Source organism: Ciona robusta, chromosome 14 (genome assembly GCF_009617815.1).
Source record: "Ciona robusta chromosome 14, ASM961781v2".
NCBI lineage: Eukaryota > Metazoa > Chordata > Ascidiacea > Phlebobranchia > Cionidae > Ciona > Ciona robusta.
The window spans coordinates 5,266,498-5,281,869 of NC_143248.1; the positions used below are offsets into that span (position 1 = coordinate 5,266,498).

Sequence of the window (15,372 nt, forward strand, 5' to 3'; positions counted from 1 at the left end):
GATTTTTTTACAGACTTTCGGTTATGCACGCCACAATTTGTCCTACGCACGCCAGTTAATTAAACAAAGAAAAAAATACTTATTAAATTAAGTAAGATTTCCTAACGTGGCTTGAAAATGTACATGCTTTGCACGCAGATTTTTAATGATAGCACGCGCGAACGCGAAAAATAACCGTCTTGCACGCGCGAGATCTCGTCAGGAACTGCCATACTTTGCAGACTGGCCAATATTAGAAGTTAGAGCATGATGGCATTTAAAAATATTGTAATTAAAATTCATTCTAAATTTATATTATAAGTAAATAGATTTGTAAATTTTGAATTCAATAATACAATATATACAAACTTATGTTTGCATATCATGCGCTACACCAACGTAACGTACATTAAACATACGAATCGTATTTAACTACAAGATTTAAATAATAAGGAAAACATACAAATTCGGCCTTTAAACATTGTAATTGCAAAATACAATAACTTTTTCCTTAGCACTTTACAAAATATGTTTATTTTCGGTGATTTTTCAGCTATTTAGTCCAGAAAAGTCAAAATAATAACATACGAAACTTGAAAATACCGACTGCGCTACACGTCAATAATAAACAAATCACGTGACGTCATTAATGTTTCACGCATGACTGGGTACTTGATATGGTTGGTTGATTCCTCCGCAGATATCGTAGATATAATGTTTCTATGTTCTTAGTGATTTGCAAGATGGCTGCCCTCACGAGTAGACGCACGTTTTTCAGTTTTAGTCGAAATTTATTTAAATTTAACGAAACTAAACGACTTCATTCGTCTTTGTGCTGCAAGTATTTAAAAAAATGTACGAATCAAAGGCACTTAAATCGTGATAAATGTAAGTAATCTCTACGTTTAATAGACGTTATCTTAAACTAATTAACACGCATGTTTCTGCACGTTTTTGTTCTTGTAGAGCATTTAATGTTGAACTATAGTTTAATTTCAATACTTTTAAACCTTACTTACTTTAGTACGGAAAATTTTAGAGTGAAAATAATTTTTGAATCGCTGTGTTTTCTGTTGTTTCAATTTTTGCTCTTGTTGTTTTTGTTTATAAATATGATCTCGTAATTAAACACTCAAATTTAAGCATTGGGTGCTAGAAGCTACTACATTCCTAATTCAAATAGGAAAGTTTTGCGCTTAAGAAATACTTAAACAACTTTTTTATTAAATTTAAGTAATTTACAAATTTTTTGTTCTAGATTTATTAAACACAAGCGGGATATCGGAACTTGGTTGCCATGGTTTCCATCTTTCTTCCTCATATTTTGCTTCAAAAGATTTTTATAAAATATTAGGAGTTTCTAAAAATGCGTCACAAAAAGATATAAAGAAGTCGTATTACCAGGTATAACTTACAATATGTAAAATATACACATAGTCTCTATGTAACGCCATAGAGGGTTAAGACTTGTAATATCGGTCTATTATCCCAAGCCACAGCATACTAACATCTAAACACCACTATTTTTACACACTCTAAAATAGATATTCTATTCTATAAGGGTGAGGTCTTCAGTGAGGCACACCTGAGACCTGGGATGTAGGTCTATTACCGCAACACCCATGGTGCTACCATCTAAACCCCACTGAAGCAGTTTATAGACACTCTAAATAGAGATTCTATTCTATAAGGGTGAGGTCTTCATTGGGGCACACCTGATATCTTGGAATGTACTTGTTGCCCTACCATATTAAAAATACAACAAAACATACATATAATATATTATAACTTATATTAAAACATGAACAATAATTTATGTTTTGATTGCAGCTTGCGAAAAAGTTCCACCCAGACACAAACAAAGGAGATAAAAATGCTTCAGTCAAATTTGCTGAAGTAGCTGAAGCTTATGAGGTAACTTATAAACATTAAACTAGATATCTGTGAATAGTCGCTAGGATATGCATTATGATTTATGATACACTATTTTAATAATCTAGGTACACATAGTAATGGGTTAATTGGTAATTAAGTACCAAATTTGACCATGTGGCCTAAACATGTTTTCCAAAAATAAGACACCTGCTATAATTTTAAATGTTTTTTTCAGGTTCTTGGTGACGAAACCAAAAGGCAGCAATACGACATGCTTGGTTCAGCTGGCTTCCAAGCAAACCAGCAAGGTGGAAGGAGCTGGGGGGCTTCTCATGGCTTCCAGGGACAAATGGATCCCGAAGATTTGTTTCGGAAAATATTTGAGGAGTTTTCTGGGGGTGGGGGGCAAAGTAGAGGGTTTGACAACTTTCAGGATTATACACCAATGGAGGTAAGGACTCTGATTTTATATGTTAACAGTGCCAGATACAGATATTATCATATAAGGGGGGCACACCTGAGACCTTAGCTGTAATTTATTTCCCAACACCCGAGCTGTTACCATCTAGACCCCACTAAAGCAGTTTGAGACTTATAATAAAGATTCTATGAGGGTGAGATCTTGTGAAACACAACTGGGACCAGGGATGTAGTTCTCTTACCCCAACATCCAAAGTGCTACCACCCAATAACCACTAAAGCAGTTCATAGACACTTAATAATAGTATTATGTAAAGATTGGCGGTTCAGTAAAGTTATTTACATGATTTTAAAACTAAGGCAAGAATATCCATATTTCTACATAGGTCTACCTTGATCTCACCTTCAATGAAGCAGCAAAGGGAGCAAACAAAACCATGAAGATTGACATCATGGATACTTGCCCAAGGTGTGATGGGAAAGGAAATGAACCTGGGACCAAAATATCAAAATGTGGTTTCTGTGGGGGCTCAGGAATGGTTGGTATAGCTTATCTATCTATTTATTTATGTAAAAATAATGTTGATAGATTTAACCTGTTTATATCTCATTTTATATAATATATGACTTGTCATTGTCTCTTTTTCAATACTTGCTTTATATCATGTTTATATATTATATATATATAGAATAATTGTTATGTTTTATTTTTTAGTTGTTTCTTTGGGTTTATTCCTAATTATTTATTATTACTTATCAGTGGCAATGATTTTATAAATTTTCAAGGGCTGCGACAGTAAATATAAATCAACGTTACTGTTTATTAAAGTCCAATAAGCAAGAATCTTCCTAAATTTCATTTCTGTTTAACCAGGAGCAAGTAGTGACGGGTCCATTTGTAATGAGATCCACATGTCGTAAATGTGGGGGGACCGGTAAACTTGTTACTTTCCCGTGTGTACAATGTGGAGGCAAAGGTCAAGTTAAGCAGAAGAAGTCTGTGACCGTTCCCGTACCTGCAGGTCCGTACATCTTGGTTGATTGATTGATTAAACAAAAAAAAACATACTATGGGTAAATGGACCAAATCCCAAGTCCATTGGTTTGTCTTAAGTACCTTATCCTTTTATAAGAGAACATGTTTATTGGCAAGTATATAAACGCCTGTAAACGTTGTCGAATTATATTTTACAGTTCATTCCATATAAAGTAAAGAATACTCAAGTTTAACGTTTTTTTATCCCAGGTGTTGAAGACAAACAAACAGTTCGAATGCAAGTTGGAACGAGAGAAGTCTTTATTACATTTAAGGTGAGCGGGATGATGGGGGGTTAAGTTATCACATACTTGCATGTTGCATTCATTGGTGGCTGGGTGTTGGAGTAGGGAGAACTGGTAATATCTTTCCACTCATGGCCAACTTCTTATGGTATAACTAGAAAACTTGAACAACATTTGTTACATATATATATATGTATGTGTGTGTGTGTGAGCTGTAACCTACTTTACTGGTTGCTGGATGTGTGAGTGGGTAGCATTATATAGCTCATTCGTATCTTTTAACTCATGACCAACTATAACTAGAAGTTTTGAGCTACACAACTTTTACCAAACACACACACACACGACTTCATTAAGGTGACATGTTTGCTAGTTAATGTTTCAAAACGAACACAATCTATTTATAAATATATAGGCTGTAATGTTTGTATTGAAACTGACTAGAAAATTGTGTTTCATCATTTTATGCAAATACGTCAACAAACGTTTTACAATCTTTCCAATGTTAGGTCGCACCAAGTAAAGTGTTCCGCAGACAAGGGGCCGACGTCCATTCCGATGTAGAAATATCAATAGCACAAGCTGCACTAGGTGGCAGCATACGAGTGCCAGGAATACATACAGACACCGAGCTTGAGGTAAATAGGTCTTGTATAAGGTTCTAATATGTTAGTGGTAATCTTATTAAAGCAGTTTTGGCAAACTCTGGCTTAAAACCGGCAAACTCTGGCTTACATGACAGTTAAGACTTCATGCATATAAAATAAAAAACATTGGTCAAATGGAATTATTTGCCCAAGATTACTTTTTTGCCCAAGATTACTTTGAAAAAAAATACTACTTTGAATTCGCAGAAAACTTGTTTATATAGCCATGTTAACTGACAATTCCTTATTAAATTCAGATTTCACCCGGCACTTCCTCGCATGAGAGATTTCACTTCAGGGGGAAAGGAATTAAGAAAGTAAATAGTTACGGCTTTGGAGATCACTATGTTCATGTAAAGATTAAACCACCAAAGTGAGATTTGTTTGGATAAATTCATTACTAGATATATGGGTAGGAACTCTGGTGACTTATCTATGGTTGCTACCCCCATGCCCACAGTCGAGTTGCCGAAGCCATTGCAGTGTGTGGATGAGCAGACATGATTTTTGATTAGTTTGGGCATTTATACCCTTGTGGGTGGGAGCTTAAGTGACTTATCCATGGTTGCTACCCCCATGCCCACAGTTGAGTTGCTGAAGCTATTGTAGTGTGTGGATAAGCAGACATGACTTTTGATCAGTTTGGTCATTTATATCCTTTGTGGGTAGGAACTCGAATACCTTATCCATGGTTGCCACTCCCATGTCCACAGTCGACCTGCTGAAGCTATTGTAGTGGTTGGGTAGACATGACTTTTGGTTTAAACTTTATTTGCTACGACAGAAAAAAGTATAAAATTTAACATAAATGAAACAGTTCATTTTTTCAATACGGATACAAGTTACATACGTGTCTTAAAATTAAGCACTGGCTATACCACTGTAAGCATTTTTGCATTGGTAAAATACATTGTTTAATTTAACATTTTCTCCAGGACCCTAACACCGAAACAGAAAAGTTTGCTTATAGAATTTGCTCAAGAAGATGGAAATATAGATGGTACAGTGGAGGGAGTGTACCCCGTTGAAAGTAAGATCTTTTACATTAGTTGTTAAGCAATAGTAATGCATTGTGTTGATGTAAATTTAAGTAAAGGTTGATGGTTCATACCTTGTAAAATAAGGGTACATTGAAATATTGGGCTTATTGTATCTAATAGTCAATGGTCGGTGGGCAGAATGTAAAGATAAATTACAACTTTAGAAATAATGTTAATGTCAAATTCAATCATTTTTTATGCAAATCACTTTCACCATCCTTGGTGTTGAAAAATCCTGAAGAAAAAGTCGTTGGGCACCTACTAGTTACCAAGTATTGACTGTTGTGTAATAGGCCAACTAGACCTATATCCCAAGTCCCATGAAGTGTAACAGTGTTAGCATATCACACAAATACAGTATACTGCATTGAAACAGCCCAAACCAAATATTGCTTTTTGTAACCTGTCTCCTCTTTTTCTTGTAGAAAAAGTGGAAACAGAAGATGCAAAAACTGAACCAGAATTGAATAAAATTGAAGAAAAACCAGGATTTTTTGGCAAAATAAAAAAAGCAATACTTGGTTGACATATACCCTGTGAATGTATTAACGTTACTTAGATTGTATTACAATTTCCTATTAACCTTGCATTGCATTACAGAAAAGGCAATTGAAGAAAATTGAAAGAATCTTGAAAATAGCAGTGATATTGAAATAGTAGCAACAGTGGTTAATATACGTGTGTTTCAGTGTTGTGATATAAAAACTACATTCTGTTCACCATCATATGGATCTACATACTCGCCATGCAATGTATATTTAATACTTGGATAATACTAAGCTCTATACAGTTGTTTTGCTTCTACTGGAGCCTTTTAAATTACTTAACACAGCCAAATATAACGTGTGGAACTCTCGTGCCCCACGTACAAATGCATGTACGGTAAATACAAGCGCTATCAATGTAAGGTAAAATGAAATGTTTAGTTCAGGTGAGTAAACTGCAAACAGCTTCTTAAATATAAAATGCCTTTGCTCATCAAGTGTGGCAGTGTTCATGCTTTGTAATGACTTGAACAGGTAAAGTTGAAGAAATTGGAAAATACCTGAAACACAAAATGCAGTTTTAATGAAAGAATGTAACTTGAATTATCCTTGCGTAACTGAAAAACAACAGTTGTTACAACACTGGTGTTCTGTTTCATACACCTCATGCCAGCATACGAGTTACCATGAATGTTACTTGGTAATGGTTTTGGCAACAGTTTTAGAATAAGAGTGTAAGATGGTGTCAATTGACACTGTTAATTGTAGAGTGACCTGTTCAATTAAATACCACATGCCATGCAGTGACACCTATAACACTAAAAATGATTAAATTTATTTACCAAGTGTTAGACAAAACAAGAGTTAATGTTATATAAGCAACAGCTTGGTACTTCTGTTTAATTATACGCAACAATTAGAAGAATTAAATAACTTACTGCATAATATCAATGAAATGACGGCTGTCCTTGCTAAGATGTAAGTGTAGACTGTGTATGATACATCGAATATACTTAGGTAAGTGAACACACAACATGTGTATAGCAATGTTAGAATGATCGCACCAATGACAACAGGGCATAAACCCATTCTGCTGGGGAAACCTGGAAATAAATAAAGTAATTGTTCACAAGATTTACTAATAGTCAGCTAAAGTAGATGAATTTATTGGTCTGTTACCTTGAAATGCTTCAGTTTACTAAAACCTTAATTTTTTGGTTTAAGTTTTAAAACTAAAACATTAAAAAAAATTGTGCTGTATGTTATAAACTTATATTTATAAGCTGTTTCTTGTGATGAAAGTAGAAATTAAGCTATATATATATGGAGCCAAGATAAATAAGTAACAGATTGAAGTCAAATTAAGCTTGTATTGTTGTGCAACTAAATTAAATGCTTTTATGTTTATTTGGTTGGTAACCGTTACCGGAGGTTTTAGTTGGAAATAGCAGTTTCCCCACCAGGATAGCAGTTGGTTAGTGCGATAAGAAAATATATATCAATAAAAATGTTATACCTATGTCTATGTTGGTGCATTGCAACGGATCACCTGTGTTTCTCATGCATTGTGAATACCAACCAATATAAAGGCAAAGGTATCCAGACTGATAAGCAACATCAGGTTTGTTTTTATCCAATTCCAGTTGGAACTCTTTGCTGTCAGAGATTGGCATACAAACCTGTGCATAAGTTGACAAATGTAACTTATAAACCGTAGGCAGGTTTATTATATATGACACAAGCAAAATCTATTTTAGGTCTTTTTTTGTATATGAGTGCCAATTTGGGACACAAAATAGTCAATACTAGGTTAGAACAATGAACTTTAGGTGTTTTGGCAAATAATGAACACGTCTATTGTAGCGGCAACGTTGAGCATTGAACTCAGTAACCTCTGGTTATGATACGAGTGCTCTAATCACATAGCGACAGGCCGACAGATAGCGTCGTTTGACAAAAGTGACAGGTTTTCAACGTGTAAAAGCTTCTGAGAGCATGCAAGGTCACATGGTGTTAATGAAAGATATTATTTTCACTTACAGAGAACCAGCGCTCCAAAATTTGTGCAATTATCAGCAAAACAGAGGTGACGAGTAAAACTTGAACGACGTAAAACCAACCTCGGTTCTTTATTCTAAGATTTTGAAGTTTTCGAAACATTGGGGGAAATGTAACGACTGACATGGTATGTGTGCGGTTATACCCCGATTTAAATTAGTTTTAACATTAAAAAAACATTAATTTTAGTGCAAAAAAAATAAAAAATAAACATTTTCATTTTTTTTAGAAAATTCAAACAAACTTTATAACATATCTATGTTACTATTCGATTAAAAATTTGTTAAATGATTTTGAATTTAAGGGGGACTATCAAAATGTTTTTTTCTAACAGTAAGAAAACAGAAACTATTTTTAAATTTAACAGCTTCTGTAGTACGACCTTTCTATTCTTTAGAACAGGCAATATTGTATTGTATTTTGTGCAAGTTAAAACGCTGGCGAAATATATATACTTATATTGCCGTTGGGCGAGAACAGTTAAATTCGTTTTTGTGTTTTTTTTGGTTTATTAAACACGCCACAAAATGATGCATTTACGTTCGCCGTTATCAATTATAAAACCATCTTACTTAAAACAAACGAAGAAATATATTCTGTGACCAGTTTCTATAACCCGTTTATTTTGCTACGTTTTTCAAATAAACCGCTAAGCTACAACATATTACGCCCAAAACACGGCGATTACAGCAGACACACTTACAATCATCGCCTCGGGCTCTTATGGCGTGTGGGCTTGACAGAAATAAAACTAATATTTCTGGGCTAATAATCGACAATCAACATTCCCTACCAACTGGGATTTCTTCCTGCATTAGTGATGTTTAAACTGTCAAGTTTATATTTTAGAGAATGTCCGTCCTTAGATACAGCAGTGTATAACTTTATTGTGTCAATATATACCGTTTCCTGAACTTTATATATACGATGTTATTATAAACTTTAAATCATTAAAAATGCACTCATTTAAATCACCTACAGTATACGATGTTTTAATATGTTTTACATACTTTATAGTAAAAATGATATTTTAAAGTGTGAAAGTAACAACAAATACAGTGGGGACATAACTACGTTGCTGCAACTCAATCTGTGCGTATGAATTACTTGCGAATTGTTGCATCATTCTGGTTATTCTTATTATTTACATTAATGTAAAGGCAATAAGCATGAAAGTATCAATATCCTCGCCCGAATTCCCATAAACCACTTCCGCTTTTTATTTTCAATGATCTATTGAATTTCTTAATGTGACCCTGCAATAAAATTTCCCGATTTTATATTTAGAATCACCCTGTACCACTATATGACGTCACAATCACGCTTCGGGGCGTGCCATCGAAACCTTGCTCGAATTTTGAGCGGAAATTCGCGTCATACTAGTTCTGGAACGCCTCATGATGACGAAAAAGTCGCTTTCTTTCGCCGCTGTCATGGTTGCCATAGGAACATCTATGATAATAGCGGGTGTGACGTCACCATGCATTGTGAAGGTAACAATCAGCATTGTGTTAGAACAATTTTGTTTGTTTTGCTTGGAAGAAAACTAAGCAGGTCGCAATTGACAGGTGTGTAAGATACCAGGGAGTTCACCGAACGGGGAATTACCTATAGGTGGTTTTCTCCCGATACCTCCCCACATGAGAAGAGGACCGGGAAGAATTCCTCCTTATCCAAGGAAATCCTCGGAGGACGGAGGAGCAGATGAAGGGTGTGTGGAGCAAGGATTATTCTTTGTTGGGTTCGCGATGGTGAAGGATTACGTTTACATTGCTACGCCATGTAAGTTAATGTTTGTTTTGAAACATTATTGTAACTACTACTATAAAGTAGGTAAAGGTATCCGTTATATTATGTCGGGTTGGATGGTCATTTATATTGTACGTTGGGGTAAATGATCCATGTTTTCACTATCTTTTCAGTCCCCACAAATGCAAAGATATATACGTGTTGTAACTCATGTATCGCATTCTAAATAAATCAGGTCGCACCTAGAACTATATATTTGTAATAAATATGAAGTTACTTTTCTCTTTCTAATGTGTTTTTAACAAAATATTGTTTATTCCGGGTGAGGCAATTTATTGCTTTCGTTCTTACACGAGGGTACAAACATACAGATACTATAATACTACGTATTTAATATCTGCACAAATATTACTATTATAAGTAACGGATTAAGTTTTATGATTGCAATATATTTATTCTCGCGTGGCGCTAACCACAATATACCATAGACTAAGTATTATGACGTAGATAAGGCGTGTCGCGTGTTTACCATCATGTGCTTATGACGTCACAGTGGAAGAACAAGAGCAGAAGCTTCGAGTCGTCGCTGGTTTGATTCTTATTGGTGGGATTGGTTCCATGCTCGCTTTGCTCTTTTACATAGTGGCTGCTTGTAATGCAGAGAATGGGCATAGTGACGTCATGTTCGTGACGTCAAAGCGGAACATGATTGCAACCGTGCTGCTAGGTGGCAGTGGTAAGTTTATTGTCTCATAAATTCTATAATATAGTTCATTATAGCATGTTATATGGAGATTTATAGATCCAATATTGCTTTATCCGGGTAATGGGTTCGAATCCTGGTGTAGCAAGATAAAAGCATCTCAAATAAAACATATCTTTTCCCTTAATTTTGTTTTTGTTTTATTGTTTTCCTTTTATTTCCTTTTTTTGTTTTTTTTTATGACGTCACGAAAATTACGTCATAAATATTATTGCTTTCTTCTTATATGATTTTGTCATTTTCAGTTTGTCTTTTCATTTCTGGGTTTTCTTTATACACCCAACACAACTTGAGTTCGATCGGAAATTCAACGATGTTTGTCGGTAAAGTCTTCAGCGCGATATCGGGTATTGATAGTGACGTCACAACTAACCTCATTGTTGAAGAAGGCCTTGTGATGTCACAACCCGTCACTGACGTCATCATCGTCAACCAGACTTCTGATTGGACCGATTCAAATAACGTCACAATACCTACAGCGGAATCTAACATTGAAGGATCAAGCGCAAATATTAACTTCTTTGAAAATATGAGACCCATTGATAACTGGTTCCCATATCCGAGCGACGAAGTTTTGGCAGTGCTCCCGAATCCTTTTGAAGTTTACCACCCCAGTGGTTCCAGACGAAAACGTGGCATACGTGGATCACGTAGAAACCTCGGTATGCTAGCAATGCCGTTGTTATACCGAATAGGAAACGCAGATCCTTACTTCGGGTATTCCTTCTTTCTATGTTGGTTCGGTTGCTTCTCTCACGTGGTGGCGCTCGTGTGCGGAGTTGTGACGTGGATTACTCGAGCAAGAGCATGCAAACTTAAGAGAGCTGTCGTTTAAATATTTTTAACTTTCTATTAATTTTCGCTTCGCTCCCAAACCCCCTTGCGCTTTCCACATTCTCCAACCATTGTAACAAGTTTAATATCTTTATTACGTAACATACGCGATTAACGCTTAATAAACGATCACGTGTTCGAGACTTCCAGCAAATATTTCTCGACGTTGATATTCACAAGATGCGATGACGCGTCGGGGAAACCACCTGGAGGAGAGCCCCCACAACCACGAATGGACGAATTAAAGGAATTCCCAAACTTGCTGTTACTACAAGCTTGTAGTGTAAACAGAGATGGTATCGACCAACTTGAGCGTTTCCGATTCCGTTGTTTACGCTGGGAATTTATGGACCTGCGTGGAAATAATGGTCAAACAAATCACATTATGACGTCATTGTAAATCAAATATTTTACGGCATTGAATTTTGAACTTACGGCCTGACGTAGTCTCTGACGTAGCTGGGAATTCCCTTATTTTCTCCAGTACCATATCTGGGGGGTCCCCGTTTTAAAGCTTCGATTCTTTTCTCCAACGCAAGTCTTGCTTCTTCAGCTGCTCGGTTCCTCTGCAATGTATGGCTTATTACCGCCACCTCACGGTTTGGATATTTGCAACAACTTACCGCTAAGTTGCCCTGTCGAGTCGCTTCCTCTTGTATTGATAATTTCTTTAAAAATTCACTCACGCGACGGCGCTGTTGAGTCTCTTTGTCCTTTGCGTCACCAAGTAACTTTTCTCTTTTCATTTTTTCTCTTTTGTCAAATTTAAACAACAAATTAATGATGTTTTGAAAAACCTTATTTATTTATTTGAACAGGTTTAATCTGCATTGAAATTTACACACTAAGCCCCTGATGGCCTATTTAGTTGTTTATCAAATCATGTCCATGGTCTCCTGTGGGTCATTTGTTACAACGTTTTAAATAAAGTAAAAAAAAAAACACATTAAAACTGAACACTAATTATCCCCACAAATACTCACGAGAACTTGGCCAGATTAAAATACTTGGCGACATCAATCGTTGTGTCCCAACACATGTTGTCACCTTCCAAGTTACCTTCTGCGTCTTTCTTGTACACGGTGACGTCATATATCTTCCCATCAAGCGCCTATACAACATGTTGGTTACGTCACAATACTCATTTTAACCATGACGTCACAAACCTCGATTGCTGAACGATTGTTCAACTCAACAGAAGGATCTTTACGCGCAACTTGCAACTTCCTACGTTTTCGTCGTCGTTTCCTTTTCGGTTGACAAACTTTGACGTCATCGGTGCTGACGTCATCTTGTTTAGTGACGTCGTTGTCTGACATTCTTATTATTTCCAGCGGATCGGAAACCTTCATATTACCAGGCAAATCAATAAGTTGATTTATAGTAGGAATATCATCAGTCTCTGGGATTGATAAGTTCGTCTTCACAACAGAAGCTACAGATTGCTCGTCGTCCTCGTTGAAAGCAAGCACGTTCGACATAGAAGAAAACTTAGTCATTTTCAACCGCTGTGCGTGTGGGGGCCTGGGTAACATGGGGAACTTCCCCACCGTCTGTACTCGCCCCAGTTTTTCCTCGGGAAGTACCTGGATGGATTTAAGGGAAAGTCCCGGTAGGGGTTGCGACACAACCTCAACCAAACCCCCAGCTATTGTTTGCCTTCTTCTAATTGCCGGCTTCTCGTTCTCCAACGCCACAGCGCTTATGACGTCATCATCTTCACTCTGTGACGTCATAGTAGAGTTTAATTGTTGACTCTTCTTGAAAGAAATATCAATATCTACGCTATTGGTCACGTCGATTTGTTTTTGAAGGTTTTTCTGCGACGAACCAGACTTGCTCGACTTTGCAAACACTTCGGATGTCTCGCCATCTTCGATTTCGTCTCTTTCCAAGTTAAATTGGTTTAAATTTGAAACTGTTAACGGTACACACTGGTTCGGTTCTTCTAACCACTCGCTCGTCACAGCAGGAACATGGGTACGTGTGAATCTAGATGACGTGTCGAAGTCTTGGTAGTTTTCTTGGACGGATAACTTGTCAATACACTCTGTGTAAAAAAACAAATATCATTTTATCCCATATAGCCCTCGTAATGGTTGCATTGAATATTTGCAATCACATAAATACGCAGCATTGTTTATAGCTTTAACAATTCAGGCATAACTTACCATTTAAATTATTTCGTTCATTTTCTAAACTCTGCGGAAACTCTTCCACGGAAACCACATTCCGTCTTTCGTTCCTTCGTTTCGACTTTTTCCACTTCATGGTTTCTTCCTTGTCCCTCCTGTCATCTGTTCTAGTCTTCTTGATAATCTTCTTAGCTCGACTAAGCTTTAGTAGCGATCTGTACATATCGTCTTGTTGCTTGTTCATCTTGCGAAGCTCGAACCTCGTATCTTTGTGCCATATGTTCAACTGTAACAACGTTTGCCATTAACACGCGTTGTCTTATATATGTAGAACAGTTATAGTTACGCTGTAAGCTTAAAATGATATATTTTTAAAGGCCAATGCTGGTGCATATATGATGGTGACGCCCTACTTGCCTGTATACACAGGGCGAGGTTATAAGATTTATTTTTAGTTTGGTTTATTATCCTACATCACCTATAAAGTTAAATACGTGGTAACCTGTAAGCGGGCACGATAAACAGGTGCCATCATCGGGAACCGTCTTACTTATAACCCCTATGGTTGCTCCGCGATACAAAAATGAATAAGTTACATTCCTTAACCCAGCCGTGTCACCTCTTTTTTAAGGACATGATTTTCCGCCAAGTTACAATTCTTAACGAAGCTAGACACTTCACTCGTCCTTGTACTTCGTAATGATATCCCTGCATCTCCGCCAGCTCGTATAACTGACCGTAAAGCAACGGCTGCTGCGACATCCCTCATTGTACAGGTAACTTTTAACACTATATATTGCTGCAGATATGTAAAGACTATAACTTAATTTCTTAACCGTATCTTAAACAATAACAACGCCCTTTTAAGAGTTGTAGGAATAATGGTATAAAGTTATGTAAATACCTTTGTTTACAACCAAATAGAATGAAAATAAATAATGAAAAATAAACCGTCTTACCTCAACGTACTATATTGTAGACATTTAAAACAACGCCTTCTCTATATCAATGTAACTGCATATAAAAACGAAACTTCCTCAGATGATTCAGAAAAAAGTTAAATAAAATTTGTTACAACCACAAACCCGTGGTATACTTTCCACACATCCAACATTGTTGACTTAACCACAATACTCTGTCTCTCATTAACATGGAAACCTTTAATTAAAACTGGACAATACCGACGAATGTTTACATCGGACCAAGGATACGCTTGCTGTAAAAACAGTGTATATCTTAAAGAACTTTGTCTCAGTACGTTAAGGATAAATGTTTTATCCGAATAAATAAGTTTAAGCAAATCCGTGTTACCATGCAGTTGATTGGTGGATCTTACTTGCAGATGTAACGCTAACTATAGCTGATGCTAAAACGTTGTCTGACGACACGGTAAAGGGATACACATTAGGTTACATATAAACACTCGTTTTATTAAGTAGCTCTTCTTGCATTTTTTTTATAAAAATCAAGTGCAATATCGATAGCAGTAACATCTTATACCTGTAAGGATGCATAGGCTATTCTATAAGGGGCTATATTGGTAAAGGGTCATATGTCATTGAACGCCGCGAAATTAAAGCCATTAAATAAATTTTAAAAAAAAGATAACGCTTTAAAAACTTAGCTTACCTAAACCAAACGCCATTAAACGCAGTCTAACCGAACCAAACACGGCTAAACCTGGCTTAACTAAACCACGCGCGTGGCGGATGTAAGAGCTGACTAAGCCGCCAAGGAAACTTGGTTTCTCCGACGCTTTCGTGGTTTATAAGACTCTAGAATACGATCATACACTCAAGGTCTTGCTAACAGTAACCACGGACTTATAAGTGGCGCTTATCTTAAATCGAAGGCTGACTTCTCGGGCGACAAAAATTGGATGTTTAATAAAACTAGATTTCATCTTTTTGATCGAAATCGCGTCCTTATTGTGACGTGGACGCCAAGTTATATGACGGTTTATATAAATAGTCGATTATGATGTCACAAATTCTTTGATTTTGAAAGGAAAAGTTTTTACAGCGTTACAATACTTTCGCGTCGTTATATTGTGATGGAATAATCGCGTTTAACATTGTTTGTTTAGCGCTTTCTTACATCCGAACA

At 36.3% G+C, this 15,372-nt stretch overlaps 4 protein-coding genes across 7 annotated transcripts; 2 read left to right on the forward strand and 2 right to left on the reverse strand.

Annotated features, from left to right (window-relative positions):
* Nucleotides 1-686: 686 nt before the first annotated feature.
* On the forward strand, nt 687-6,034 carry LOC149725320 (dnaJ homolog subfamily A member 3, mitochondrial-like). 3 transcript variants are annotated; one of them, XM_089892968.1, is made up of 12 exons: nt 687-867; nt 1,238-1,383; nt 1,810-1,893; nt 2,090-2,305; nt 2,661-2,813; nt 3,149-3,296; nt 3,521-3,585; nt 4,065-4,193; nt 4,460-4,575; nt 5,138-5,232; nt 5,668-5,784; nt 5,843-6,034. In XM_089892968.1, exons 1-11 carry the CDS (start codon nt 702-704, stop codon nt 5,766-5,768), a joined length of 1,419 nt encoding a protein of 472 aa, XP_089749094.1. In that variant the 5' UTR covers nt 687-701; the 3' UTR covers nt 5,769-5,784; nt 5,843-6,034. The 3 variants fall into 3 exon arrangements, with proteins under 3 accessions (XP_089749094.1, XP_089749093.1, XP_089749095.1); XM_089892967.1 differs by having other exon boundaries at nt 5,668-6,034; XM_089892969.1 differs by lacking the exon at nt 5,668-5,784.
* Nucleotides 5,765-8,052, reverse strand: LOC149725321 (uncharacterized). The gene is made up of 4 exons (XM_089892976.1): nt 7,768-8,052; nt 7,244-7,406; nt 6,666-6,830; nt 5,765-6,287 (listed from the first exon to the last, which is right to left on the reverse strand). Exons 1-4 carry the CDS (start codon nt 7,909-7,911, stop codon nt 6,025-6,027), a joined length of 735 nt encoding a protein of 244 aa, XP_089749102.1. The 5' UTR covers nt 7,912-8,052; the 3' UTR covers nt 5,765-6,024.
* LOC149725322 (uncharacterized) lies at nt 7,775-11,274 on the forward strand. Its single transcript, XM_089892971.1, has 5 exons — nt 7,775-7,912; nt 9,073-9,278; nt 9,354-9,567; nt 10,088-10,270; nt 10,543-11,274. Exons 2-5 carry the CDS (start codon nt 9,183-9,185, stop codon nt 11,130-11,132), a joined length of 1,083 nt encoding a protein of 360 aa, XP_089749097.1. The 5' UTR covers nt 7,775-7,912; nt 9,073-9,182; the 3' UTR covers nt 11,133-11,274.
* Nucleotides 11,203-14,665, reverse strand: LOC149725323 (uncharacterized). Of its 2 annotated transcripts, none has more exons than XM_089892965.1 (7): nt 14,226-14,665; nt 13,303-13,552; nt 12,298-13,181; nt 12,115-12,242; nt 11,755-11,884; nt 11,567-11,697; nt 11,203-11,483 (listed from the first exon to the last, which is right to left on the reverse strand). In XM_089892965.1, the coding sequence occupies exons 2-7, from the start codon at nt 13,508-13,510 to the stop codon at nt 11,261-11,263; spliced, it is 1,704 nt and encodes a 567-aa protein (XP_089749091.1). In that variant the 5' UTR covers nt 13,511-13,552; nt 14,226-14,665; the 3' UTR covers nt 11,203-11,260. The 2 variants fall into 2 exon arrangements, with proteins under 2 accessions (XP_089749091.1, XP_089749090.1); XM_089892964.1 differs by lacking the exon at nt 14,226-14,665 and adding an exon at nt 13,886-14,213.
* Nucleotides 14,666-15,372: the final 707 nt, after the last annotated feature.

Bases quoted from the DNA above. Each gene is read 5' to 3' on its own strand.
- LOC149725323 (XM_089892964.1), bottom strand. From the start codon at position 14,035: ATGAGGGATGTCGCAGCAGCCGTTGCTTTACGGTCAGTTATACGAGCT. The intron at 13,553-13,885 runs GTGACACGGCTG...ACGTTGTTACAG, and splicing joins ATCATGTCCTTAAAAAAGAG to TTGAACATATGGCACAAAGA. The intron at 11,698-11,754 runs GTAAGTTGTTGC...CATACATTGCAG, and splicing joins CTCGACAGGGCAACTTAGCG to AGGAACCGAGCAGCTGAAGA.
- LOC149725322 (XM_089892971.1), top strand. From the start codon at position 9,183: ATGATGACGAAAAAGTCGCTTTCTTTCGCCGCTGTCATGGTTGCCATA. The intron at 9,568-10,087 runs GTAAGTTAATGT...ATGACGTCACAG, and splicing joins CGTTTACATTGCTACGCCAT to TGGAAGAACAAGAGCAGAAG. The intron at 10,271-10,542 runs GTAAGTTTATTG...TGTCATTTTCAG, and splicing joins CGTGCTGCTAGGTGGCAGTG to TTTGTCTTTTCATTTCTGGG.
- LOC149725320 (XM_089892967.1), top strand. From the start codon at position 702: ATGTTCTTAGTGATTTGCAAGATGGCTGCCCTCACGAGTAGACGCACG. The intron at 868-1,237 runs GTAAGTAATCTC...TTTTTGTTCTAG, and splicing joins GCACTTAAATCGTGATAAAT to ATTTATTAAACACAAGCGGG. The intron at 2,306-2,660 runs GTAAGGACTCTG...ATTTCTACATAG, and splicing joins AGGATTATACACCAATGGAG to GTCTACCTTGATCTCACCTT.
- LOC149725321 (XM_089892976.1), bottom strand. From the start codon at position 7,911: ATGTCAGTCGTTACATTTCCCCCAATGTTTCGAAAACTTCAAAATCTT. The intron at 7,407-7,767 runs GTAAGTGAAAAT...ACTTATGCACAG, and splicing joins TTTTGGAGCGCTGGTTCTCT to GTTTGTATGCCAATCTCTGA. The intron at 6,831-7,243 runs GTATAACATTTT...ATTTATTTCCAG, and splicing joins ATGCACCAACATAGACATAG to GTTTCCCCAGCAGAATGGGT.